Here is a 26,624-nt window from a genome sequence, read left to right as displayed (position 1 = left end):
TTCTCTTTTTGTCTTTGGGTTACCAGCTGTGCTCAGGGATCACTCCTGGCTCTGTGCTCAGGGATCTCTCTTGGCGAGCTTGGGGGACCCCATTCTGGGGACGGGCCCCGGGTCAGTCGTGTGCAAGGTAAGCACCTTCCCTGCTGGCCGATCTCTCTAGCCCCTCCTGAGCCTTTTCACCCCCCTGCTGGAAGCCCCTTACACCAACACCAGGCTGACAGTCAAACTGGGGTGGCTCACGTCGCTCCTTCGGATGAGGGAAAACCTCTCCGAGCCTCGGTCTCTGCACCAACAAAATGCGAGGGGCCCTGGGAGAGCACCAGGCTCAGCAAAGTTCAGGTCCTCCAGGGCAAGCGGTCGCGGCCAGAACGGCGCGGCGGGACGCAGCCACCCACGGCGCTGGACCCTGCGGAGTGAGGCGGGGGCTCCCGCCCCTGCAGACGCATGGCTGGGACGGCACCAACGGCCTCTGGTGCTTCCGCACGTCGTGCCCAGACTCCGGTCCAAACCAGACTGACAAAGGCCTTTCAACTCCACGCCGGGGGTGAGGTCAGCCAAAACCCGTATTTCCAAGCACGGGGCTTTGAGGCTCTGGAAAGAGCCAGACGTGAACTTCAGAGGGGCACCGCTGGCAAGGGGCCGCCCGGGCAGGCTGGACCGGGGGCACTCCCCCGCCAGACAGGACCGGGCGTGGCTGGGCCTGGGGGTAGGAGACACCGCCCCCCCCACACACACACCCCTCTGCCACCAGATACCGGGCAACCCAGCCGAGTGCCCTGTCTCTCGGTTCTGGGAAGTAAGGGTCCCCCTGGGAGGACCCGGCTTTCTTCCAGGTCTCCCCGCCCGAGGTCCGTGGATCAGACCGGGCGCTGGGGGGGACAAACCTGGCCAGGTCCTCTGATCTGGGGCTCCCGTGGCCTGCCAGGGATGAACAGGAAACCAACGCCCAAGGCTGGGGGGCATCACCCAAGAGGCTGGCAGCTCCCCATAAACTAATTCGCCCTCGGCTGTCCTAGGGGATGACAGGGGAGAGAGACGCTGCCAAGAGACCAGAAGGCAGAGAATCGCCCACTTTGCAAATCTCTCTTTGAGACTTGGCACCGAATACTGAACCCCCGAGCCATCAAAAGCGTACACATTTGGGGTGGATCGAGGAGAAGACGTGGTCTTTCTCTATCCTGGTACTGAATAACTGGGACCATCTTTTACAATAGTCCAAAAAGGAAAAAAAAGGTGATAGTGAAGCAGAGAAGGCGGGCTTGCCTTGCAGGAGCTGACCAAGGTTTGGCCCCCAGCATCCCATATGGTTCCCCAAGCCCACCAGGAGGGATCCCTGAGCACAAAGCCAGGAGTACACCCTGAGCACTGCTGGGTGTGGCTCCTCTCCCTGCAATAAATAAATAAATAAATAAAATGAGCTTGGAATCCAAAATGCCTAGAAGAGGCAGAAGAACTTTGAACAGTGACTTCCTTAGAGGATTCGGACTTGCGGATTTCAGACACTTCTCCGGCCCCCAAATGACAGGAGTGAAGCGAAAGGTGCTACAGCAGTTGGGCCTCCATGGGAAAGGGGAATTACTAATAACACGTGTCCTATGCGCAAAAGCAAACCAAGGTGGAAAGCCTGAAACCGTAAAACCCTCGGAAGAAAACAGTGGCGGAGCTTGTGACTTTGGGTTTGTCAGATGCCACCGAGAAGCCTGGGAAGAAAGGACTGACAGGCAGGGCTGAGCAACTTTGCAAACTTCTGCTCTTCAAAAGGCGCCACTAGGGCCGGAGCGATAGGACAGTGGAGAGGGCTCCCACCCTGCACGCAGCCAACCTGGGTTTAGTCCCCGGCACCACATATAGTCCCGAGTCCCACCACAAGTGATCCCTGAGCATAGACAGGAGTCAGTGCTGGGGGTGGCCTCAAAGCAAAACCGAAAAGGCTCCACTGGGAAATGAAGAGACAAGCCACAGACTGGGAGAAGAGTCACAACACGTATGGCTGAAGGATTACCCGCCTGGAAAGGGGACTCTGATGCACTAAGAGGCCACACTCCAAATTGGCCGTTTCCACTGGGCTGCTCCAGACAGGGGCAGGTGCCAACCCTCCACCTGCCCTCTAGGAGCTCTGGTGGGCGACATTTTTAGAAGTCAGCGTCAAGGGGCTGGAGTGATAGCATAGCGGGTAGGGCGTTTGCCTTGCACGAGGCCGACCCGGGTTCAATTCCCAGCATCCCATATGGTCCCCTGAGCACCGCCAGGAGTAATTCCTGAGTGCAGAGCCAGGAGTAACCCCTGTGCATCGCCGGGTGTGACCCAAAAAGAAAAAAAAAAAAAAAAGAAGAAGTCAGCGACAAGCTCCAGGTACGAGTGGCGGTGGCAGCAAATCCCAAGCCTCACAGGATACAGGGGAGGAGGTTGCCTTCTCCTTTCCCCTCCCCCGACAGGACTCCAAGATGACGCCACATCTGCCATCTACTTAAGCTTCCACACGGTTACAATCCAGAGACACACAAATGAATCTCGGACTCGAGCCACTTGCTGCAGCGATCTCTTCAGACCCTAACTATTAAAAGTTTAGAATTTTTAGAGACATGACATTGCATCCATAACAAGCAATACAAAACACACTGTCTAGCACTGCCTTTTCGGCAGGCATGAGGGGTGGTGGGATGGGTCTCGAAATATTGAAGGTAACTAAAGTAGAGAGAGAGTATTGTGAAACTTGTCTGCCACACAGACAAGGGGAGGTGTAGAATGGGAGGGGGGATACTGGGGATTTGGGTGGTGGAAAATGGGCACTGGTGAAGGGATGGGTGTTTGATGACTGTATGATCAAAGCTCAAGCATGAAAGTTTTGTTACTGTACCTCACGGTCAATCAATAAAAAAACATTGTAATTTGTTTTGTTTTGTTTGCTTTTTGGGTCACACCCAGCGATGCACAGGGATCACTCCTGGCTCTGCACTCAGGAATTACTCCTGGCGGTGCTCAGGGGACCATATGGGATGCTAGGAATCGAACCCGGGTTGGCTGCATGCAAGGCAAACGCTCTACCCGCTGTGCTATCGCTCCGGCCCCTTAATTAACTTTTAAAAATTACTAAAATCTAAAAATAAGAAGCCACACTCCACTCTGGAGGGACTCAGGTAGAGAACGTCTCTCCAGCACGCTTCACTCTGGGACCACCCACCCCCACTCCGGCGTGCCTGCTCCCCTCGGCGCACGCCACCTGGGCTGCCAGGTCTTTACAGCAGAAATGCCCTTTTTGACTTTGTTTTGTTTCATTTGGGGGCCACCCGTGGCAATGCTCAGGGATCATTGCTGGCTCTGCAGTCAGGAATCACTCCACTCAGGAATCAGTCCTGGCGGTGCTCGGGGGACCATATGGGATGCCAGGGACTGAACCCAGGTCGGCGACATGCAAGGCAAGCACCCTCCCGCTGCACTGCTGCTCTGACTCCAAAACATAGATGTCCTTAAAGGTATGGCCTTTCTTCTTTCTCTTTGGAGAATCCTTCATTCTTTTTAGAATCCGCTTCCTCCAGATTAATACTGGATCCCTTGACAGTTTCTCAGGAAGAGCAGGAGAGAGACTGTCACGCTCTCCAGGGTCAGTGAAGGCACTTGCCTGGCACGCGGCCCACCAGGGTTCTACGTCCAGAGACCCGAGCATCAGGGTTCCGGACCAAAGTACTGGAAACAAGCCAAATACCCATCCAGGCAGGCTCGGAGGTCCAAAGTGGATGCCAGGGATGGAACCTGGGTTGGTTGCCTGCGAGGCAAACACCCTTCCCTCTGTGCTCTCGCTCCAGCCCCTGTAGATCGTATCTTAATAAATCCAAAACAGACAGAACCAGCAAACATCATGCAGCTGAGAGGGACTCAGCTTCTCCCTCCAACCTGTCTCGGGGATCACAGATGGAATGCGGGGGTGATTCCTGCCCTGTCCAAGGACACGGACTCTGGAAGTCAGGAGAACTGAGGGGACAAAAGGGCCTCAGTCACTCACTGGCCTGCAGCCCTGGACAAAGACTCCTGCCCTGGGGGTGATCTCTCCCCCATGCGTGGGATTAGCAGGACCTAACTGAGACTAAAGAACAATCCTCACAGTTTTTGGCCCTGGGGCCACACGCTGTGATATCAGAGCGTATTCCTGGCTCTGGGCCCAGGGATCACTCCTGGCAGTGCTTGGGGGATCATATGGGATGCCAGAAATCGAACCTGGGTCAGTCACATGCAAGGCAAGTGCTCGCCCCACTGTATTATGTCCCTGGTCCCGCGTTGTTTTAAATTCTTTGGTTTGGTTTTGGGGCGGTGCTCAGGGCTTACTCCTGGCTCTGCACGTAAGAATTATACCCAGCAATGTGGGATACTGGCGAGGGAACCTGGATCAGCCACATGCTAGGCAAGGCCCTCTCTCCCAGCCTGGGGCCTTGGGTCTGACACTCAAATTTCGCCACCATAGCTCCACGCTATGATCAGTAAGAGCCAAGTGGGCGAGGCAGGGGACAAGCCCAAACCTTCCTCACACGAGGCAGTGGGCAATGCCGGGCTCAAGAGCCACTGGCTTCCTCCTAATCCCAGCCCAGGGGCTGGGGACAGTGAACAAGTCAGTCTAGTGAAGGGAACCACACAGGCACAAACAACCTGGGCATCTGCCTTGGTGGGGGAGGGGGAGAGAGGGGGAGGGGATCTCAGCGGATGGAAAGTCCCCTGGAGCAGCAGCAGCCTGGAAAGCTTCCTGGAAAAGGCGGGCTTTCTATGAGCACCTTCCCAGCGAGGGGTGAGGAGGGATGCAGGGAAAGTCTTCTTACCCCAACTTCCCTCCCACCCATCCCTGCTTTGACAACTGACCAATCAGCAGCCGGACCCACATGTCCCGACACTGGGCAGGAGGGACAATGGGGAGGTGGACACTGTCCCCCTGGTCTGCACCAACCCGAGGCGGGTGTGTTGTCTAACCGTGTTTTCTTAAGTCCCAGTGTTTGTGCAGCCGGGGGCCTGTCCTCACGGCAGTGTCGCTGACAGCACGGCCCCTTTAATAAGCGATTTCCGTGGAAAACCCTGGTAACTGGGTCGTGAATCAGGCCTATAAACACCTCAGGCCCATCAAAGCACCCAAGAAAAGGGGGGAGGGGCGCAGGAATCTGGGACGCTGGCCTGCAGGACAGGCCTCAGTGCCACACTGAACTGTCCACCCCCCCCCCCGCAGAGACTCGGACCCTCGCCTGGGTGTGTGCCCCAGGATGGAGTCCGAGGCCCAGAATGACTGACAGCCCAGGGAGGCAAACCCCTCCCCGTGCTCCAGGGACACAGCAACGGAGCGTCGTGTTTTGGCCACTGGGGAGAGGCCCGTTTACTGGGCTGGGTTCCCTTCCACTCCTCTCCGCGTGGAAAAGAGCCGCAGCTGGAGGGGTGCGGGCCGGGTGGGGCCCCAAAGTCATCCGAGAAGTGGGCGGGCACCGCCTGCGGTCCTGGGTACCAAGGTCCCGGGGCCACCCCAGGCTCCCTCCATCCTTTCCCTCGTGCTGATTCGCTGCCTCCCCTCAAGGGCACAGGGGAAGGGGACGGTGCTGGAGCGGCTCCCCAAGTGGTCACGGGGCAGAGCATCGCCCTGGGGTCTCCGCCCACCAACGCGAGGACCCCGCCCACCAACACTCAGATTCCTCCCACCCATGCGCACACGCACACGGGCCCAGGGAGCCCCAGGCCCCTTGGGTTACTCCGGGAAACTGCCCACAGCTGGCAGAGGGGCAGCACGGGCAGCACAGCGCGGAAGGCACTTGCCTTGCACGCTGCTGAACGGGGTTTGATCCCTGGCATCCCACTGGGTCCCCCGAGCGCGGCCAGGAGTGATTCCCGAGTGCGGGGGCCAGGAGTCAAGCCGGGAGCATCAGTGGGTGTGGCCCAAAAGCCAAAGCAAAATGTGAAAAAAGAACCCAAGGCCCCTGGCCCGGGAGGGCAGGCCTTAGAAGCTCTTCCGGCCTCCGTGTGTAGACGGGCGTCGGCCACGGGCCAGCTTCGGAGGACACCTGGATAGGGTTCTGGGCCCTGGGGTCAGTCCCGGGCGTCCTGGTTTTCATCCCAAGGGAGGTGGGCAGCCCCATGGATGAGACTGATGGCCCTGTCCACCCTTCCTGGGAGCAGAAACCCCCACGGCCAGGCGCCCCCTATCAGGGCTCTGTCTTTCCTGTTTGAGACCCTCCAGGACTGCCCCACAGATCACCTGTGTGTCCACTGCACCCCAGACCTCGGCTCAGTGGGGAGGTCCCAGGCACTGCCTTCTGCATAAGCCCCCCAAATCCTTGCTTTGGAAACAGTGCCCGTGCCCAGGAGGGGCCCCACAGGACCTGGTGGCACAGAGTGGACATGAGGCCCTGGAGGACCGCACAGTGGCGCAGGCAGGGACACAGCAACAGGAGGGCATCCCTCAGCACTGGATGGCGGGGAGGGCAGGGCAGAGTAGCCGGGGAGAGCTCTGGGGGCCACGGGGCACACATTCCGATGGGCTGGCCAGGGAGGACAATCTGTCCAGTGCCGGTGCATGGTGCGTGGATCAACGGGGCAGCTGGAGGCAAGACGACTGCCCTGCCCCGCCCCTGCACACTTCACTGACACCAGCTGGCAGCAAAGCCTTCCCCTCGGCTCCCGGGGCTGCACCCCAGCACCCCCAGCTCCCTCCAGCACCCCCGTGCCCAGCACCCCATGCCCACCCCCTTACCCTCCTGCTTTTTTGTGCTCCATGCCCAGTGTTCGCACCACCCAAGGCAACTTAGATTAACACAACCTCCAGGGGCAGCAGAGACAGAACAGCAGGGAGGGTACCTGCCTTGCACATGGCCAAACCGGGTCTAACCCCCCAACAGGACAGAGTCCCCCGAGCACCACAGGAGTGCTCCCTGAGCACTGTAAACAAACACCAAAAGCAAAGAAAGAAAAGATAAAGTGGCTTCCGGGGCTGGAGGCAGCGTGCAACCCTTGTGTGACACACAAGCCACCCTCAGCCATACAAAAAATAGAACCAAGTGGCTTCCAGACCCCCGACATCCAGCCCCCACCCCTCCCACAGAAGCTGGACTCGCATCTCTGTGGTCTGAACTGGTGGCCTGGACGCCTGTTCCAGACGTGACCTCTAGCATGAGGCGAGACCCACGCCTGTCCCTCAGGTTGCCCTGCAGAGGTGTCAAAGACCCCCCTCCCCCACCCCGGGCCTCACCCTCTCTGACGACAAGTGCCCCTGGGTTGAGGGCTGCCTGGAGGAGGTGGAAAACTAGAATTCTTTCCACCCAGGGCAACTGGAAAAGCAATGCATCACCTTGGCCAGGGAGGGAGAATGTTTAATACAAAAACATCTGACAAAGTACCTCCGGGCTATATTTTCTGCATCAAAGAAAGACTCTTGGCAAGCATGACGGTGCCCTGACAAGGAAAACTTTCGAGCGTGGCTCCGATGGCCAGAGACGCAGGGGTGGGGGTGCGGGGGGCGCAGGCAGGGGCACGACGGGCGAGCTGGGGGCCTGGCAGACAGATGGCTGTGGTTAGGCTGGCGGCAACCAGTGGCATTTCTCTGGAATTTCAGGACCGGCTCTGAGCTCACGGATCACTCCTGGCAGTGCTTAGGAGACCCTGTCTGGTACCGGGGTCCGACCTGGGCCTGCCAGGTGCTGGGGAAGCACCCTCCCCGCTGTCCTTCGCTCCGGCTCTGGCCTCGAAAGGCTCCAGGGTCGGGAGGCCTGTGTTGGGTCCCAGCACCGCCAGGAACTACCCCTGGGCACAGATCTGGGGCTGGCCCTGGCCCTGCCCCCCGCCTCACCAGTGGACGCTGGGCTCCCCAATGCCTCCAAACTGTGGTCGCTGAACCTCGGGTGGTCCCACACCTGCTCTCCTCCACCTGGAGTATGTCCCCAATCCCAGCCCCCGGCAGAACCCAGGGTGGCCCGACAGAGTACTTGCTTTCCTGAGGGGAGGGGGTGGGCCACACCGGGCTCCGAACTCAAAATCGGTCCTGGTGAGGCTCAGGAAAGCACGGGGGCTCGCTGAGGGCAGGACAAGTGCCTTCAGGCCTGGACTGCGTCTCTGACCTCTGCTCTGCATTTTTGTAGCGTCACCCAGCCCTGGACAGAGTACAGGGGGTAAGGCACTTGCCTTACATGCGACCGACCTACAGAAGGTCCCCAGACTGCTACCAGGAATGAGCCCTGAGCACAGAACCGGAAGTCCTGAGCATCATCAGGGGTAGCCCAAACAACCCCCCACCAAAAGAAAACCAACCTGGAGGTCACCTCTTCCAGTCAGTCTTCCTGGATACCTCCCACCACATACAAGAGGCAGTGACCACTTATCATGCTCCTGTTTGCGTCTCCATTTGTCTGTGAGGACCTGAAGGGGCTTCAGACAGTGGGGAGGGGGGCATGTGGCAGCCAGGACCCTACATTAGCAAGGAAACCACAGGGCCGGGGGTGACACCATGCAGCCGTCCACTCGCCCTTCAAGCATCTGGGCAGCTGGGGCTGCAGAGAGCCCCATCACCTGCGTGTCTCACTGGGGGGTGCAGAGCCAGCGAGAGGGGTATAGGCTGCAGGCAGAGAGCGAGGGGCGTCAGCCAGCATCCGTGTCATCCGCCCTTGAATATCAAACTCCCCCACCTGGTGGGCCGGAGCGACAGTACAGCGGGGACAGCCTCTGCCTTGCACACAGCCGATCCGGGTTTGATCCGGCACCCACATGGGCCCCTGAGCTCTGCCAGGAGTGATCCCAGAGCACAGAGCCAGGAGTCAGACCTGAGCACCGTTGGTATGGTCCAAAAGACAGAAACACACATACACACACCCAGCCCACCCGTCACCTTCCTGACCCCACTCCCAGATGGCCTTGGGCACAGCCCCACACCCCAGCTCCATCCAGGCCACTGGCCCCTCAGGACCTTCCTCCCTGGGTCTGTGTTCTGGGGGCCTCAGGGCGGGCAGCCGGGACCCACAGAGTCTGCGGGAAAGCTGGACGGTGTGCCCAGCCCCTGTGGGAAGGGCCTGGACACCACAGTGGGGGTTCCTCTTGCTGACCGAGAACCCGGGACATAAGCGATGTCCGCAGACCTGTTTCTCCGCCGAAGGCTGGACACTCACTGCCCCCCGTTCCCTCAGTCCCCAGAGACCCGCACAGAGTCACCAATTCCCTCCTCCAAAGTCAGCGCAGCCCCTGGGCACCCTGTGGTTCCTGAGCAGACCTGCCGGGCAGGCCAGCTTGAAGGGCCCCACATCCGGGGAAGGGCCACCTGCAACTGCTTCGGGGACGCTTCCTTCCTGCCAGGAGCCCCCAGGGGCCGGCTCTGCGATGACCAAAATCAGGAACTAGGTGCTGTGAGACCAGGAAAGGTGAAGAAACCTCCCTGCGCTCTGCACACGGCTGGTCACAGTGAATGATGGCCACGGGACAGCCAAAACAGGCACCCAGGAGTCCAGTCTGCCAAGGTTGGCAGGGACAGACTCCCATGTGCAGAAGTGACGAAGTCACTTGCTCAAACCTACCCGCGGCACCCAACCACAGAGACAGGCCACTCGGAAAGCCCTGGCCGGGGATAGGGTTTCACGGCTGGGGCTGTCTGTGCATGCAGAAGGCCAGAGTCCACTTCCGGCACCGCACGGTCCCCCGAGCACCACCAAGTGTGGCCCCCAAACAAAAACCAAACACACACATTTAAGCCACGGCCTTTGTTCCATCAGCTCGGGACCTTCCAAAGACACACACAAAAGCATAACGATGAGTCAGACCCAATGGCAGAGAAGCAAGTGAGTCCCTGAGAGGGGACCCCAGAAGCAAGCACACAGGATGCAGCAAGGGGCCCAGAGTCCAGCACAGGGCACTGTCCCTCCTGCTCGGGCCTCCAGTGTCCAGGCAGGGCTCCCCTGAGGCTGTGGAGTATGGGAGGGGCCAAGGGGGCAGCATCACCCTCGGAGGGGCCAGAATGACCCAGAGCACTTGTGGGAAGGGTTCCCCAAAGAGCCGGCGGCCAGGGTCCCCCAAGAGCATGGTGGCCAACAGCTGAGCTGCAAGGCAGTGCTGAGTGAGTCGCTGCCCAGAGCTCAGGAAGCCGTGGGCCAGAGCATCCTAACTGGATGCTGCAATTGCTATGGTGACGGAGAGTTGATGCAGATACTCAGGAGTGGTCCAGGTCCAGTCATGCCCAATGGAAAGCTCAGAGGCAGTGAACCCACCCAGCTCAGAACCAGGCCATGAACCCCACAGGTCACCAAGCATCCTCCCCTTGCCCCACAGACCTCGGCAGCAGGGTCCTTCCCCGAGGCACGACCCCCTCTCACTCTGAAGGCAAGTGACGGACACACTGCCAGGAGTGTGAGGTGCCCCAGAACTGACGCCTCCCCGGGGGTCCTAGCCAGGGTCTCTCCTGGTTCTGGGCCTGACAGCCACTGCTCACGCAGAAACGGGACGCTTGGCAAATTGCCTGCCTCAGTGCCCCCAGCCCGCCCTGCCCGATACCCGCTCCTGCCCCACTCCAGTGACCCTTCCCTGGTCCTCCCCCAAACACAGGACATAGGCGCACACGACCGGTTTGCTGCCATGAGTGGGAGGGCAAAGCGAGTCCAGAGAGTGGTGGGGGGTGGGAGGGCCACCTGGACACAAGGTGGGTGCAGGGCACAGGTGTCACCAGAGATCCCCCAGTCTCATCCCCAAAGGCCACAGCACAAGGACCCGGGAAGACCACGGGGCACCAGGACAGGCCCCGAGGACGCACCCACCTGGGAAGTGGCCCGGAGCAGTGATGAGGGAGCCGGTGGCCTCTGTTTCAGTGTAAGACAATGTGGAATCCGACAGATCTGCGGGAGGAAGAGAGAGAGGCTCAGTGGGCATGGGGGGAGGGGGCCCTTCCCTCCCTCCTCAGACCCCTGAGCCCTGGGTGAGCACATAAGTGCCACCCCCCACACCCCTCACGGGAGGTGCAGCCCTCACGGCCCATCCCAACAGCAGGACCCCCACCCCGCTCCTCCAGGGAATGTTCTGGAAAATCGTGCGGCGGCAGCCCCAACCCCTGAAACTCGTCCCATCACTCTGACCACAGCAATCGCCCCAGCTCAGGGCACCGAGCAAGCAGCGACTTGGAGCTTCCTCGGGGAAAGGTTAAATTAAGCCCCGAAACAATTCATAGTTGCCGTACTTAATTACAACCATTAAAATTCTTGAAGTTGTTCCTTCTTGCTTCCTTCCTTCCTTCCTTCCTCTGGCTGGTGCTGGAGAAAATCTGTTTTAACAAGTTACCAGCCAGCCTCACTCTGTCCCGCTTACACCCCTCTAATTAAGGGCTCAAGCATTTGCTCCCAGATTAACTTTTTTTTTCCTCCCCCTCCCTCTGCTCCCCTCCTCCACTCCGTCACTCCCCGTCTCTGCTCTGGGAGCAACTAGCAATGCCTGGCCTGTTTTTCCCGACGCTAATTCTAAGCACTTCCAAAGGCGCACGCTGTCTGCGTGTCCTCAGTGGGAAAGGAAAATTCTGCACGTTTTCTCTGGAACACTGAGCGGCTAGCTTTGACAAACCGGGCCTGTGGGGGCAGGTGGGTCTGGAACGGTTTCGCGCCTGTGCCTCCCAGGACGCTCCCCCTGGGAAGGAACGTCATGGCCGGCACTCAGGAGGGACACCCCATGAGGCCTGGGGTCCTCTCACACGGGACCCCCTGCAGCAACGCCCACCCCCACCTGACTCAGGAGAGCCTGTGCTGGGAATTCCTGGGACGAGAACCACCTCTTGAGGCCCTTGCTGGGTGGAATTCCATTCTCCATCCCGCAGGCATTTTCCCTCTTACCACATGGCTTGGGGAGGGGGGGCGGGGGGGCGCGGGAAGATGAAACATTAACCAACGTGGCCTTTCTCTCCCCCTCCCAGAGCACACTGGGTGTTCTGAGTTGTATTTTGTTTTTCGGTCTCATGTGATCACAGAGCCTTAGAAGTGAACTGACTTTTTGTTTATGAAAAAGCAACAATGCAAGGAAAAGAAAATAATACAGGGGCTCGGGAGGTGGCCCAAAGGGCCAAGCAGGCTGAGCGCGTGCTCTGCACGCAGGAGGTCTGGGCTGGCACTGAACCCCGAGCACAGCCCTGGGAGCAGTCCCTGAGCACGGCCCGGGGTGACAGCAGAAGGAAAAAAACACAGAATGTAACTCGGGCTGTTTATTGGAGAGGGACAAATTACCGGATGGTAATGTGCTCGGAAGAAAGAAGAGAGCCGCAAGAAACCTCCTTTTAAAAATGAACAGGAGGGGGCTGGAGTAATAACACAGCGGGTAGAGCATTGGCTTTGCACGCAGCAGACCTGGGTTCAATTCCCAGCATCCCATATCCCCCAAGCACTGCCAGGAGTAATTCCTGAGTGCACAGCCAGGAGTAACCCCTGTGCATCGCCGAGTGTGACCCAAAAAACAAACAAACAAACAAAACGACAAAAATGAATAGTAGGCGGGGTGGGGGGGTGGAGGGTGTTGCTGGAGCGATAGTACAGCAGGGAGGGCGTTTGCCTTGCACTTGGCCTAACAGGGTTTGATCCCTGGCATCCATACAGTGCCCAGAGCCTGCTGAGCACAATCCCCGAGGAGAGAGCCAGGAGTCAGCCCTTGGCACCACCAGATGTGGCCCGAAAACAAAAGTCAAAAACCAACAAGAAACTGAAGAGCAGGGCGGAGAGAAAGCACAGGGGTTAAGGCACTTGCCATGCGTGCTCCAGCCCTAACCCCCAGCAACGCATCGGGTCCCCGAGCCCACCAGGAGCGACCCCTAAGCGCAAAGCCAGGAGTAAGACCTGAGCACCGCTGGGTGTGGCCCCAAACAGCAACAAAACTACAACGGTGGAGGCCAGAGCGTAGCAGGGCTGATCACTGAGCCACCCGGCCCACACTGGCAGGGTGGGCAGCACTGGGTAACCTGCAGGCACCTATCAGACCAAAAATCACCACCACCACCACCACCACCACCACCACCACCGGTCAGGGATGTGGCTTCAGGACAGCCGGGGTCGCGAATGGAATCGTCTGAGTTCCATTCCTCACCCTATGGAGTACTCCCAGGTACCATGAAGAAAATACCCCCAAAATAAATAACAGCCTTGGGGCTGGAGCGATAGCATAGGGGGTAAGGTGTTTGCCTTGCACGCAGCCGACCCGGGTTCGGTTCCCAGCATCCCATATGGTCCCCTGAGCACTGCCAGGAGTAATTCCTGAGTGCAGAGCCAGGAGTAACCCCTGTGCATCACTGGGTGTGACCCAAAATGCAAAAAAAATTAATAATAATAAATAAATAAATAACAGCCTCAGGGCCTAAGTGAGGACTCCTTTTCTTTCCCTTTTTTCCTTCCTGTGGTGCTGGACATTGAACCCTGGGCCTCACACATGCAAGGTGCTCTGAGCTGCTTCCTTGGCCTTCTGAGAAGGGATTGCCTAGGAGAGCTTTGCTCTGCACTCAGGAATCACTCTTGGCGGGCTCGGGGGCAGTGGGGGATGCCAGGGACCAAGCCTGGGTTGGGCACCTGCAAGGCAAGAGCCCTGCCCACTGTACTGTCGCTCCGTCCCCTGGGGGCTGGCTGCTCTCGAGGCAGGCACCTTCCCTGTGACGCTCTCTCCCCAGCAGAGTTTAGCTTTTAATGACTAAAGCTCCTGAGTCAGCATCCTGGGCCTGGCTGCCACTTATCCTTTCAAGAGGCTCCAGCACAGGCTCTGCCATCTCAGGCAGCACTGAGGCATGCCCCGCCCACTCTCCACCCGGCCAAACCCCATGTCCAGCCCTGGGAGGCTGCAGAGCTACCGAGGCTGCCGTTTAAAACAGGGACACGCTGGGGCCAGAGAGATAGGACAGTGGGTAAGGCAAAGGGTGCCCGAACCCTGCCAGGAGGGATCCCTGAGCACTGCAGGGTGTGCTCCCAAAAAAGGGGAGAGGGGGAAGTAGCGCAGTGGGTAGGGGACTTGCCTTGCACACAGCCAACCAGGGTTCATGCCAGGCAGCACTAATAGTCCCCTGAGCATTGCCAGGATTCCTGAGCACAGCTAGGTAGAAGCCTGATACCTCCCCCCACCCACAAAGAAAGGAAATAAAAATGACACACACACACACACACACACACACACACACACACACAAAAAGCAAAGCCCACTCTTAGCTGGTGAGTGATAGGGAAACACGTGGCTATAGATTGCAAATCACGCGGAAACTATAAGACCACCAGGCCAGAGTCACTGCCTCTTTTTATTTTATTCTGGTGGGGGCCCACACCCAGCAATGCTCAGGGCTTACTCCAGGCTCTGCACTCAGGGATCACTCCTGGAGCGCCAGGGAACCCGTGGGGTGTTGGGGATCAAACCCAGGTCAGCTGCATCGGAGGCTAGTGCCTTACCCACTGTGCTCTCTCTCTGGCCCCCCGCTTCCTCTTTCCGAGTTTCAGTTGTCCCGTTAGTAAAACCGTCCTGGAGACCGACAGTTCCCCCACTGGTCACCCTGCACAGCTGGGGGCCACCCAGCCAACACCAGGCTGAACCACCCACGAACTCGGGGCAACAAACGCTGCCATCCGCACCGAGGAGCCCCCGTCCCTGAGACACTGGAGGGGCCTGCTCTCTGCCAGGAACTGCCAAGCCACTCCTGTAATTACGCTAACCTCAGAAATGCTGACACAGGCCTGCGCTCCAGCCCACCCGACTCCCCCTCAGCCCCAGGCCCCTCTACACAGCAGGGGGTCCCTCCACATGCTCACCCAGCCCCCCACGGATGAAAGTGCCTGCCCGAGGAGAGCAGGGAGCCCTCGCCTTGCACCGGGCCAACCTGGTTCGATCCCCTATACGGGTCCCCAATCCCCACCAGGAGTGATCCCTGAGCACAGAGCCAGGAGTAGCTCCTGAGCACTGCTGGATGTGACCCCCTGCCCCCCGCAAGAAAAAGTACCCATTTAAAACAGGGACACACTGGGGCCGGAGCGATAGCACAGCGGGTAGGGCGTTTGCCTTGCACTCGGCCGACCTGGGTTCGATCCCCGGCATCCCATATGGTCCCCCAAGCACTGACAGGAGCAATTCCTGAGTGCAGAGCCAGGAGTAACCCCTGAGCAGCGCTGGATGTGACCCAAAAAGCAAAAATAAACAAATAAATAAATAAATAAAATAAAACAGGGACACACTGGGGCCAGAGTGATAGTACAGTGGGTAAGGCAACGGGTGCCCGAACTTGATTTGGTCATACTTCAGGAATGGTATGTCTGGCCCATGGCATGTTCTCGGGACACTCTGCCCCAGGTCTGAGAGGTTCTGGGGGGTTGGTGGCACTCTGCCGCCAGGGGGAGGGAGGGGGCACAGCCGGGTCAGCAGCCTCGATGATGATGGTGGGAAGAGGAGGGGCCTTTTCCACACACCACACCAAACCCTCTGGGACAAAGTGGGCATCTAAGCCCCATGGCAGCTGCCAAAGGCTCGTGGCACAGTCAGGCCAGGACAGAGGGTCGTGCCCAGGGACACCGGAGGTCAAAAGCACAAACACCCGGATTTCCAGTACCCCGTGTGGTCTCCCCAAAGCTGTCGGGAATGCATTACTGCCCGCAGGCGGACTTGTCCACAGCCCACCCAGTGTGCGCAGACTCTCGGCGGCCTTTGCACACGGGCTACTTCTGTTTCATTTAGGGGCTACCCCAGGCAGTGACCAGGGCTCACCCCTCTCTCTGCTCTCAGGAATTAATCCTGGCAAACTAGGGAGACCATCCGGGGTGCTGGAAACCAAACCCCGGTGGGCCATGTCCGAGGTGAATGCCCCGCCCACTGCATGGTCACTCCGGCCCCAGGGAGGCTGTTTCTGAATCTGCTCTTTGCCTCTCCTCAGGCCAAGGTGAAGTTCTGGGCTCCAAAAAGGGGGACTGAGGTCCTCCCGGCAGTGACCTCACGGCCAGCCCATTCGTCACGCTGCTAATTAATGCACACCTACGAGGGGGGGAGAGTTCCCCGCTGGGAGCAGGTGGGCAGGAGGAGGGAGGGAAATACCCACCCACTTCCAACTTCCAGGAAGATGCTTCAGTGAAGCCCATTCATCTCCCATGGGCCCTGCCTGAAGGTCACCGAGAGGCTAACGAGGAGCTGAGGAATTTCGAGATGTAAATAGAAGAAGCTGCAGCAGTAAACAGGCTGCGGGGTGGCGGGGTCTGCTCCGGCCCCAGTGTGGGGTGTTTGTAAAACTTCACCCCATTTCCAAGGCGCAGCCAGGCAGCTCCCCCTCTCCCCTCCCCCCCCCCGCGCCCCAAGTCCCAGACGTGGGTGGCCGGCACACTTACCCAGTGGCTTGTACTCGTCAGGAGGAGAGAGCCGCGAGTAGGGAGGGGGCGGGGATTCTGCAAAACAGGAGACACATGTCACTGCGGGGCTGAGGAGTCCCGCCGGCTGTTCCCTCCTCCCCACCCACTGAGATACCCAGGCACACAGGCCTGGGCCCACATCTCCCCCTCCCACCCTGGCTGTGTGACCTTCAGCAAGTTCCTTCACCTCTCTGAACCACTCTGAAATGTTTCATAATCAGAGACCGCGTTTAAGTATTGAAACTGATTGGTACAGAACCCGAGTCATAGCACAGCGGGTAGGGGATTGCCTTGCACACAGCCGACCGACCGAGGTTCAATCCCCAGCATCCCATAGGGTCCCCTGAGCACTGCCAGGAGAGATTCCCGTGAGCAGAGCCAGGAGTGACCCCTGAGCACTGCTGGGTGCGACCCAAAAAGCAAAAGAAAAAGCTTGGGAGCTTGTGGCAGAGGTCCACCAACAATTACCATTAGTAGTAGTAACAGTGTAACAAGAGAAAGGAGGGCTGAGGAGGTAAAAGGGGGGGGGGCGCTAGGGCTGCCTGGCCGAGCACAGGAAGCCGAGTTAAACTGGCAGTCTAGGTGGAGGCCGCGCCCCTTCCAGTGTGAGGAAGTCCCTTGCAATATCTGAGATAAACTTATGCTAACACATTTCATGTCTCAGTCAGGCCTCTGTAATGACAGGCTGTGGGGCAACGTGTCATTAGGTGATTTCATCGCCGTGCAAATGTCCTGGAGTATAATCAGGCAAACTTAAAGAGGGCCCAGCCGGCTGCGGCCAGGCTCCGTGCTGGAGCCACTGGGACCAGCGACCCCTCAGTGGGCCCTGTCACCCACCGACCACCAAGCAGCGGTGCGGGGCTGCCCGGAGCTGATGTGGGCGTTCAAGGTTCCGCCAACAGATGTGGCAACCTGGTTCCCAAGTGCGCCCGGCGGTGCACGCCAGGACACGGAAGCCGCTGACAAGCAGGCGCGGTAGTGCTACCGGGGCAGGCATCTGGAAACAGGAAGCCAGACCCAAAGCCCACCTGGAGGGGAGAGCTGAAGCCAGGTCCCCCTGGAGAAGGGGCCAGAAGGACCCCAGGGAGCAGACCCCCTGGGAGTTCTTATTGTCTATGGCATTTTTCTTTGGTTTCCTTTCATTTGCCTAAAATACTCCTGAAAAACATATACTTTGTCTTCAGAAAGATTCCTCAGCCTCTCGCTTTAGGGAAGTAACAATTTGCTAAACTAAGTAACAATTTGCATGAATGAAATGACCCTTCATTTTCCGTAAATGAAACTAAGCACCATCAAATCGCAAACTAAAACAAACTCTCAGTGGTAGTAAAGTGGTAATAACTATTATTAGGCAGGTATCAGTAATGACACGGGCTAATAAGTGTTTTTCGCAATTAGAATAAGGCACAATTAGCTGGAGGAGCATTTTTTTTCTTTTTCTCTCCGCACCCAAAGCAGCTTCATCTCTTCCCTGCTGGGGGTTCTTCTTCTGCCAGCAGTTGCTTCCCCAAAGGCCCTGCCTCGGGACAGGGAAGGCTGTGGGACCCCTGCCCGCCCCCCCCCCCCCGCCGGGTTCGAGGGCAGCAGGAGCCGGCCCCGGTGCAGCTGCAGAGAGCCAAGTCGAGACACGGGCGTCTCTCTATGCCGAGTTTCCAAGTTCATCGTCATATTCTAGTCTTTGGACCTTAGGTACAAATGTGGTTCCTTAAGCTCACTGGATGCCCATGTTGATGTCACCCCTTTCTGAAAACAAATGAGCTGGCAGTTAAGCGTTCCCTTCTTACCGACAGGAAACCCGCCTTGAGCACTGTGCCCCCGCCAAACCCAGTGTGGCTGGCGTCTGTGCCCGGGCCTCGCCCTACCCCTCACCCCAGTGACACAGGCCTTCAGGGGACACCCCTTATTCCATACCACCACCCGGCAGTGGGGGGAGAGGCGGGGGAGGTTAGCACACCCAGCGCAGACAGTACAGCCGGGGAGGGCACCTGCCTTGCATGACGGGATCCAGGTTCAATCCCCGGCACCCCCAGGGTCCCCCCAGTGCTGCCAGGAGTGATCCCTGATGAAGAGGGAAGGGGGGGTGGCCCAAACCCCTGTCCCCACACACACAAATAAGGAGTCAGGTGTACACAAAGACAATGGTGATAAAAATAATAAGAAAAAATAATAATAAGACAAAGATGCAGAGAAGGAAAATGAGGTGTTGGAGGCAAAGGCAGGAGCCCAGGGAGACAGCCAACACGGTGGGGACCCACCTGCCATCACTCAGAGGCCAAACACAGGAAGGGCTGGAGGGGAGGGAGGGAGGGAGAGAGAGAAAGAGGGTGAGAGAGAGAGACAGAGAGAGAGGGAGGGAGAGAGAGAGCGCTAAGGCTCAAACTCCCCCCACAGGAGCCAGTCAGCCACCTGGACAGTGAGAGTGACCCCCCAGAGTCCGGGGCCCTGGCCTCCTGACTCCCAGCCTCCACCCTTCCCATGTCCCACACTTCTCAGGAGGTGACATCCCATGGTTGGTTCCCTCCAACCATCAGACCTGGGGGGCCCAGGCCACAGGGGGCAGGCAGCTGTCAGCCTCTGTCTCCACATCAAGCTCCGGGGTGATGTTTGGCAGTTGTGGGCAGGCAAGGGAATAGGACATCCTGATCTGGGGGTAGGGGGGGCTTGACCTTGACCTGAAGGGGTGACTGGAGGCTCAAGCCTGGAGGTGTGAGGCCAGACACACCTGGAAGGGCCTGGGGGCACCCCAATGCCAGAAACTGAAACAGCCCAGGGGCAACTGTCGGTGGGGTGCAGCAGGCACGGGCTCCTGGGCCCTACACGGCTCCCAAAGGCGCCGCGGTGGATCACTGAACCCCATCCCAGGCCAGTGAGGCTCAGAGACCTCCCCGTGAAAGGCACGCTTTGGAATGTCAGTGTTCACCCCAGCAAGCTCTTGCTTTACGGGGAAGGACCACCTGTCCATGCAGATGTGCCTCCAGCTGCCGAGTCCGGGCGAAGAGAGCCCAAAACCAACCTGCCCTTTTGTTGTTTGATTGATTCGGGTCCCCGAGTCCCTCCGTACAGTTCAGTGCTGCTTCAGGAAAGCACTCTCTGAACCCTTAATCACTCATCACAGCCGTCTCCATCACCCCCAAAAGAAGTCCTACCCCCTTAGCAGGGGAAACACCCTCCACCCTCAGGTCTAGAGGGCCCCTGAGCTGCCACTTCCTGTCCTGGACACTTCCCACAATCCGTGCCCGTGGCCTTTTGTCCCAACTCCTTCTCCTTCTCACCAAGTTCCCAGATTCCCTCCTGCCGTGACCTGCACTGTTCATTCTCTCTCCAGTCCAGACTCGCCACCTTTTCTGTCACCTAAGGGACATCCTGATTGGTGCCACTTCTGGACATCCTGATTGTTCCCACTTCTCGAGCTGGAGCTAGGGGATCTTTGGCGCCCCTTGAACCCACCCAACTCCACCAACTCCACCCAGGGACTGGGAGAAAGGGACCCCAAGACTCTGAGGCAGAAGGATGGATGACAGAGGATGGGGGTGGGCCTCCCCCCACAAGGAAAGGAGGAGGAGCAGCCCCGGGGCCTTCTGTCCACTCCCCAGGCTCAGGTCCTGCAGAAGGTGGGTTCACTTAAAATGAAGCCAAACTGGGTTCGATTCCCAGCATCCCCGAGCACTGCCAGAAGTGATCCCCGAGCACCGAGCCAGAAGTAGCCAGAAGTAGTCCGACGCCGCTGGGTGTGGCCCCAAAACAAAACCAAAAACCAAACAAACAAACCACAGGGTGCTCTACACATGGGGGTGGGGGGGAGGCAGAGAGAAACTGCAGCCCCCCAGACGCACAGGCTTGGCCTCAGGCACCACCCCAGGACCAGCAGAACTGTCAGCCGGCCCCGGGCCTGGCCCTGGGGAGTACTTAGCCTCTGGAGTCTCTGGGGATGAGCTCAGCTTCCAAAGCCAGGAGAGTTCACCGCCTCCGGCCCAACCAGCTCCGGTTCCCAGTCGGGACATCACCTTCCACTCTCCGAACTCGGCAGCTCAGACTCCCGTGGGTGGTCTGAGGGCTGCGGGTGGGGAGAGGGGCTCTCCGGGGCCTGTCTCCACTCCGAGCTCGAGACCCAGCCCCCCGCCCCTCCCCCACCCAGCCCCGGGTGGGAGAGGCAGAAAAGGCGCTCCTGGCGCTTTAAGGGCCGGCTGAGCTTAATTGCCCGGATTCCCCAGGCAGCCAGATAAACAGCGCGGCCGGCTGGCGCCAGCAAGAGGCAAACTGCACATTATCACCCCTTCCTCACCTCCGAGAAGGAGCAGGGCTGGGCGAGGGGCCGCCGGAGGGGCGGGGCGGGCTTGGAAGCCCAACTTGAAATTGATCTCATTTCAAAGGGATAATGCCAGGCCAAATAAAAGGAAAACCTTCTAGTCCAGTCTCATTCCGACAGTCCCGGCCTGGGAACCCTGCGTTTCCCTAGGCTGACTCTGGCTCCTGCAGCCCTTCAGAAGCTTGCTCGCTCGCTCGCTCGCTCTCACTCACTCGCTCTCGCTCTCACTCTCCCTCTCTCTCTCTCCCTCTCTCTCTCTCTCTCTCTTGCTCTCTCTCTCTCTTGCTCTCTCTCTCTCTCTTGCTCTCCCTCTCTCACACTTGCTCTCTTCCTCGCTCTCACTCTCTTCCTCTCTCTCTTTCTCTCTCTCTTCTCTCTCTCTCTCTCTCTCTCTCCCCCCCCCCCCTCTCTCTCTCTCTCTCTCTCCCTCTCTCTTCTCCCTCACACACACACACAGTCTCTCTTTCCCTGGTGCAATTTGGATAATAGTAATTTACTGAATATAATTACAGAAAAAAAAAAGACGGTGGTGAAGCAAAGAGCAGGAGATTTATTCCAAACTTAATGGATACTTTGGAGGAGAAAGGAGCTCCCTAAACACAGGTTGGAACCGTGATTAAAGTATTTCTCCACATTTCCGTTCACACAGGCACCCAGCTCAGAGCAATGGCTTTACTGGAGAGGGAGGGCCAAGGAGGGACTGACCCCATGGGGGCAGGGGGTCCTGGGCAGAGGGGTCCCCCCACTATGACACAAATATGAATACTGTATGGGTGGGTGGTCCTTGTAACCTAGGATCTGTCTTAGTCTAGACCTCAGGATTTTATGTCTCCCCACTTTTGTGTGTGTGTGTGTGTGTGTGTGTGTGTGTGTTGGGGGGGTGCTTGGGGGGGGAGTTTGGGGTGTGTGTGTATGTGTGTGTTTGGTGTCTGTGTTTGGGTGTGTGTGTGTTTGGTGTTGTGTATATGTGTGAGTGTTTGGTGTTTGTTTGGGGTGTGTGTGTTTGGGGGGGGGGTGTTTGGTGTGTGTGTGTCCATCCATCAGTCCCTCTGTCCGTGTGCCCTGGGATACTCTTTTATTGGGACGTGCACTGCTGGGCACCAGCTATGCACCCGCCGGGTTCCAGGCTGCTGGTCAGGCATGGCGTAGGGTGGGGTGGGCAGCCAAAGTCCCTGTACCCCAAACCGTCAGGGAGGGGATGAGGCAGAGCCGGCTGGTCTGGCGCCTCCTGGACACTGGTCCTACAGCTTAGTGGAGAGGCCTGAGAACAAACTGAGCCCCGGAGAGCACCTCCCGGGGGAGTTCAGGGCCAAAACTTCTTAGGGAATGAGCTACAGGGGCCAGAGACAGCACCGCGGGGAGGGCGCCGGCCTGGCACTCTGCGGCCTGGCACTCTGCTCTCCTGGCTGCAATCCCCAGCCCTCCGTCCGCCCCCCCATCCCCCAAGCACCACCAGGAGCGATCCCTGAGCAGAGCCAGAAGTCAGCCTGGAGCACCGGTGGGTGTGGCCCCCAAACAAACATGAATTCGATGTGGAGATTGTTCCTCCAGCCCTGGATACCAGACAGGAGGTTCAAGAAGGAAGTTACTAGTCCAAGGTCAAGATGCCTGGCCAGCCAGGAAGAGCCTGGGGCCAGGCCTGTGGTCAGGACTAGTTCACAGGGTCTGGGCCCTCAGCCCTCACCCAGCAGCTGTGAAAGCCCCAACTCAAACCAGCACCCAAGAGGCTTTCCAGCCCAACACCAGGGACAGGGCTAGGCCGTGCCTTGGAGCCCCTGCTTGGCCCCTTCCCTTCCCTTCCCACACCTGAGCTTGCGGGCACCCACCTCCCCTACTCCATCCTCCAAGCCCCCACTTGGTTCAGACTAGGAGCCCCCAAGGGCCATCCTGTTACACCCACCAAGGCCCGTTGGCTCACACCCTCAGGCCTGACTCTTCTGCCCCGTCCCCCAGATCAGGTTCCTAAAGGGCACAGATCCTACTCGGATTCCACTCTCCCCACTACAGACCCAGCATGGAGCCTGGCACCCTGGAATGCTCAATAACGCCGGCAGTGAGCCTGGCAAGGAAGAAAATCCAGGCTAGGGTTGTCCCAAAGGGCCATGAGAACCCCAAGTGATGGGGACAAGTCAGCTCCGAGCAGGAATGAGTTCTGCCCCAAGGGAGGCAGAACTCTGCATCCTGTGGGGTAAAAGGGGCACAGGAGCCTCAAGCCCCCACAGTCGCCCCAGCAGAACTTCCAGGGGCCAGTAAGAAGCTACAGACAATGATGTGATGGGGAAGGAGGGGGTTCTGACAGAGAGAGAGAGAGAGAGAGAGAGAGAGAGAGAGAGAGAGAGAGAGAGAGAGAGAGAGAGAGAGAGAGAGAGAGGGCACCCAGGAAGAAATAAGAGAAAAGAAGGGGAGCACTTGTCACAGGTATCCACAGGTATCCAGCATCCGCAACTACTCACAGATGCCTCCAGGACTCTGCACTCTAGGGAAACACCTGGACACAACGAGACAGAGTGATGGAGGGAGAACGAGTGAGGATGATGGAGAGAGAATGAGAGTGAGGGTGGATGGAGAAAACGAGAGGAGGATGGAGCGGATGAGAATGAGGATGATGGAGAATGAGCGAGGATGATGGAGAAATGAGTGAGGATGCTGCAGAGAATGAGAGCGAGGATGATGGAGAGAGTGAGAGCAAGGATGATGGAGAGAATGAGAGAGAGGATGATGGAGAGGATAAGAGTGAGGATGATGGAGAGGATGAGAGTGAGGATGGAGTGAGAGCAAAGAGGATGGAGAGGATGAGAGTGAGGATGATGGAGATAGAACAAGAGCGAGGATGATGGAGAGAATGAGAGCAAGGATGATGGAGAGAAAGAGGACGCTGGAGAGCATGAGAGCGAAGATGCTGGAAAGCAAGGACACCAGGCTGTGAGCAAGTGGAGTATCCGACCCCCACGTGATGCCTGGTGCAATAAGAGCCAACTGGTGAGCCCCACTTTGAGCTGTCACCCCGCAAGAGTTTTCTAAAGGGGGGGCAGTTTCAGAACCACCGTCACTGTGGCCCTGTGAGTGTGCCCCAATCACACAGCCTGACACCGAGACCCTCACCCACAAACACTTGCCACAGACTGGAGCCTCTGGCTTCCCTTAGGTGTGCCGTCCCCCGTGCCTCGCTGTCCCGAGTGGCTGGGGCCACACTGCGTCCACCTTCGCCGGGGACTGCCGAGGGAGACGCGCGCGCCTGGACCCCCACCCTCCCCGGCCCGGCTGGGCGCGGCGCTCACCTGGCCCGCAGAGCCGGCTGAAGTGGTAGGGGTTGCAGCACACGGTGGGGCCGTCGGCGGCGGCGGCGAAGCTGTGGCAGCCGCACAGGGGCTTCAGCTCCACGGCGTGCTGCAGGTCGGGCCAGCGGAAGAGGCGGCCGAGCAGCAGCTGCGGCGGCGCGGGCTGGCCGCCCAGGCGGAGGTCGGCGCGCGGCACCAGAACGCAGCCGCCCGGCACGCCGCCGCGGGACTCCACCGCCTCCAGCAGCGTGTCCAGCGAGCGCTCCTTGAGCCGCTTCAGCAGCGAGTACGTGACCGTCTTCAGCTCCTGCTCCAGCAGCAGCAGGCGCGAGCGGGCTTCGCGGCTCCGCCCGGCCGCCGCGGGCTCCGGGGCCGGCCCGGCCAGGGGGTCGCCGGCGGCCGCGTCGCGCTCCGAGAAAAGGCAGCAGGTCACCGTCTCGCAGTCGCTCTCGGGCAGCCCGCCGGGGCCGCCCGGCTCCACCACGTCCCGCGGGGCACCTCCGGCCCCGGTCCCGGCCCCCGGCTCGGCCACGGGCCTCGGGGGTCCGCCCGCGCGCCGGCGCCGCCCGGCGCCCCGCGGTCCCGCCGCGTCCCGGGGCCGCCGCGGGGCTACCGGGCGACCGTCCGGGCGGCCGCAGCCGCCGCCGTCTCGCGCGCACGGGCCGGGCTCGGCTCGGCTGCCCCAGCTCCCATCCTCGCCGCCGCCGCCGCCGCCTTCCTCCCGGTCGGGGACCACACGACTGCGCCAAAGTCGCCGCACCAGCCCCGAGCGTTTGGACCTGAACATACGATACCCTTGGGCGCCGGGGGAGCGGGGGGAGGCGCTCTCCGGTCAGCGGGGGTCCGTGCCCTCAGCGCGGCGCGGGCCGCGGCCCCGCATGAAGCTCCGCGCGCCGTCTGTCGTCGGGGGGGCGCCGCGGGCCGGCCACATCAGGGAGCTCGCCGAGCCGGGACGCCGGGGAGCGAACGCGCGCGCTCCGAGCCGCAGTCGGCGCCGACCCCTCGGCTACATGGGCCCCCGCGCGCCCGCGGCTCGGCTAGGGCGGCCCCCGCGCGCGGCGGGGGGTGCAGCAGGCGCGCCGCCCCCCCAGACCCCGCATGGGCCGGCGAGCCTTCAAAAGTTGCGCGGCGGCTCCATGAGCACAAAGCGCCCGCGCCGGAACCCCCGAGTGGAGTCTGGGAAAGCGCAGGCAGCCTCCAGCAAGCAACCCGAGCGCTCAGCTACATGGGCTTCTGCAGGCGTGCGGAGGACCCCCGCTGCCTTCTCACTCCCTGCAAGAAGGGAAGAAGGAAAAAGGAAAGAAAAAAAAAAAGAAACCCCAAACGAAACCAAAACGCCTGCAATTGCTTGCACCCAAGGCCGATCCGTCTCCGGTCCCAGGCGCTGGAAAGCACTCGGAGTCTCTCCCGGACGCGGGTGTCAACGCATGAGTGGAAACTGTAAAGATCCCAAAGAGCTGCTGGAAATCCTTAGCTAAAAACACAGTCCGCCGAGGCCACAGTGGCCAACCGCCCCGCGTCCCGCACCGACGCCCCGCGCGCCCCGGCCACAGAGGCCGCCCTGTCCCCCCGCCGCGGGAAGTGACTCCCGGCGGCCCCGCGGTCCCGGCGCGCGCGGCGGCTCCCCGTCCCGGCGCGGCTCCCCCGCTCGCTCCCCCGCGCGGCTCGCTCGCTCTCTTTTTTGTTCTCCTCAAACGCACACTGAGGGCCCCCGGAGGAGCGCCGCGGAGTCATTGGCTGCCTCCCATCATATGCCAGTCTAGACACTTTGGCGGCTCCGCGGCGCTGATTGTTGCGCAAACAAGGTTTCAAGTTTCTTAACTCTTAAAGGAGAACGCGTCCCATTGCCGGGCCCGCGGCTCCCGGGGCGGGCCGAGCCCCGGCCCCCGCCCCGCGCCCCCGCCCCGAGCCTGGCAGCGCCCCCGGCCCCCGCCGGTCCGCGACGCGCCCCGGGCACGGATGCGCTGGAGCCCACGCGTGCGCACACGTGCACACGCGCGCACCGGGAAACGTGCCACGGGCGGGGGCACCGGGCCTCGGGGGGTCGACCTCCCACTCCGGTGCGAATGGGGCGCTTGGCCTCTCCCGGGGGTGCACGGACTCCGCCACACCGTTGCGCTCCGGTTGACCCAAACCGCCCTCCCGGGGAAGGTTAATAAAAATGGATGTGCGTGTGTGTGCGCGCCTCCCCGGCCGGCGGCTCATTCCTGGGGGTGGCGAGATCGTACACGATGGCATGACGTTCTGCACAGCCCCTGGACCAAAGTAGGGGTCGCTCTGATGGGGGAGGGCGTGTGGGGCAGAACCTCGTTGCAGCGGGGACAGGGGCTCTACAGGCACTTTGCAAGAGGTGGGGTGCGGGCGGAGAGTGTCCTCTCGGGCCCCCCTCTCTGGACAGCCCGCCGTCCCGGGCCCCCTGGAGGCCGGGGCTCCCCCTCCCTGTGCCCAGTGTTTTCTCTGCATCTCGGACAGGGAGAGGGGTGCCGGGGGCACTCCTCCCCGGGACCGTCCCGCACGCAAGCGCGGCCGGGCCGCCGGCGCGCCAAGAGTTAAGGCGGCTCCAGCGCCTGGAGCCGGCGCGGCGGGGCACCTCCTCGGGCGCGCTCGCTCGTCCGAGGGTGGCAAAAGTTCAAGCTTGTAAAGTCGGGATTGGTCCCGCGCGGAGGGAAAAAGGCCCGGCCCCCGCTGCCCCCGGGCGCCGCGCTGATTGGCCCGGCCGCGGAGGGC

At 60.1% G+C, this 26,624-nt stretch overlaps 1 protein-coding gene across 1 annotated transcript in view; it reads right to left on the bottom strand.

Annotated features, from left to right (window-relative positions):
- The window catches only part of SMAD6 (SMAD family member 6), a 64,439-nt gene extending 38,741 nt beyond the window's left edge, over positions 1–25,698 (bottom strand). The window contains exons 1-3 of the mRNA XM_004620923.2: positions 23,898–25,698; positions 16,293–16,349; positions 10,746–10,823 (exon numbers count right to left, since the gene is read on the bottom strand). Coding sequence (XP_004620980.2) covers positions 10,746–10,823; positions 16,293–16,349; positions 23,898–24,684 — 922 coding nt within the window. The 5' untranslated portion in view covers positions 24,685–25,698. The remainder of the gene's footprint in view (positions 1–10,745; positions 10,824–16,292; positions 16,350–23,897) is intronic.
- Positions 25,699–26,624: the final 926 nt, after the last annotated feature.

The sequence above is a fragment of the Sorex araneus genome, chromosome 2 (assembly GCF_027595985.1).
Source record: "Sorex araneus isolate mSorAra2 chromosome 2, mSorAra2.pri, whole genome shotgun sequence".
Classification (NCBI taxonomy): domain Eukaryota; kingdom Metazoa; phylum Chordata; class Mammalia; order Eulipotyphla; family Soricidae; genus Sorex; species Sorex araneus.
The sequence above is the reverse complement of the archived record's forward strand: the minus strand, read 5'-3'. Positions and strand labels throughout refer to the sequence as shown.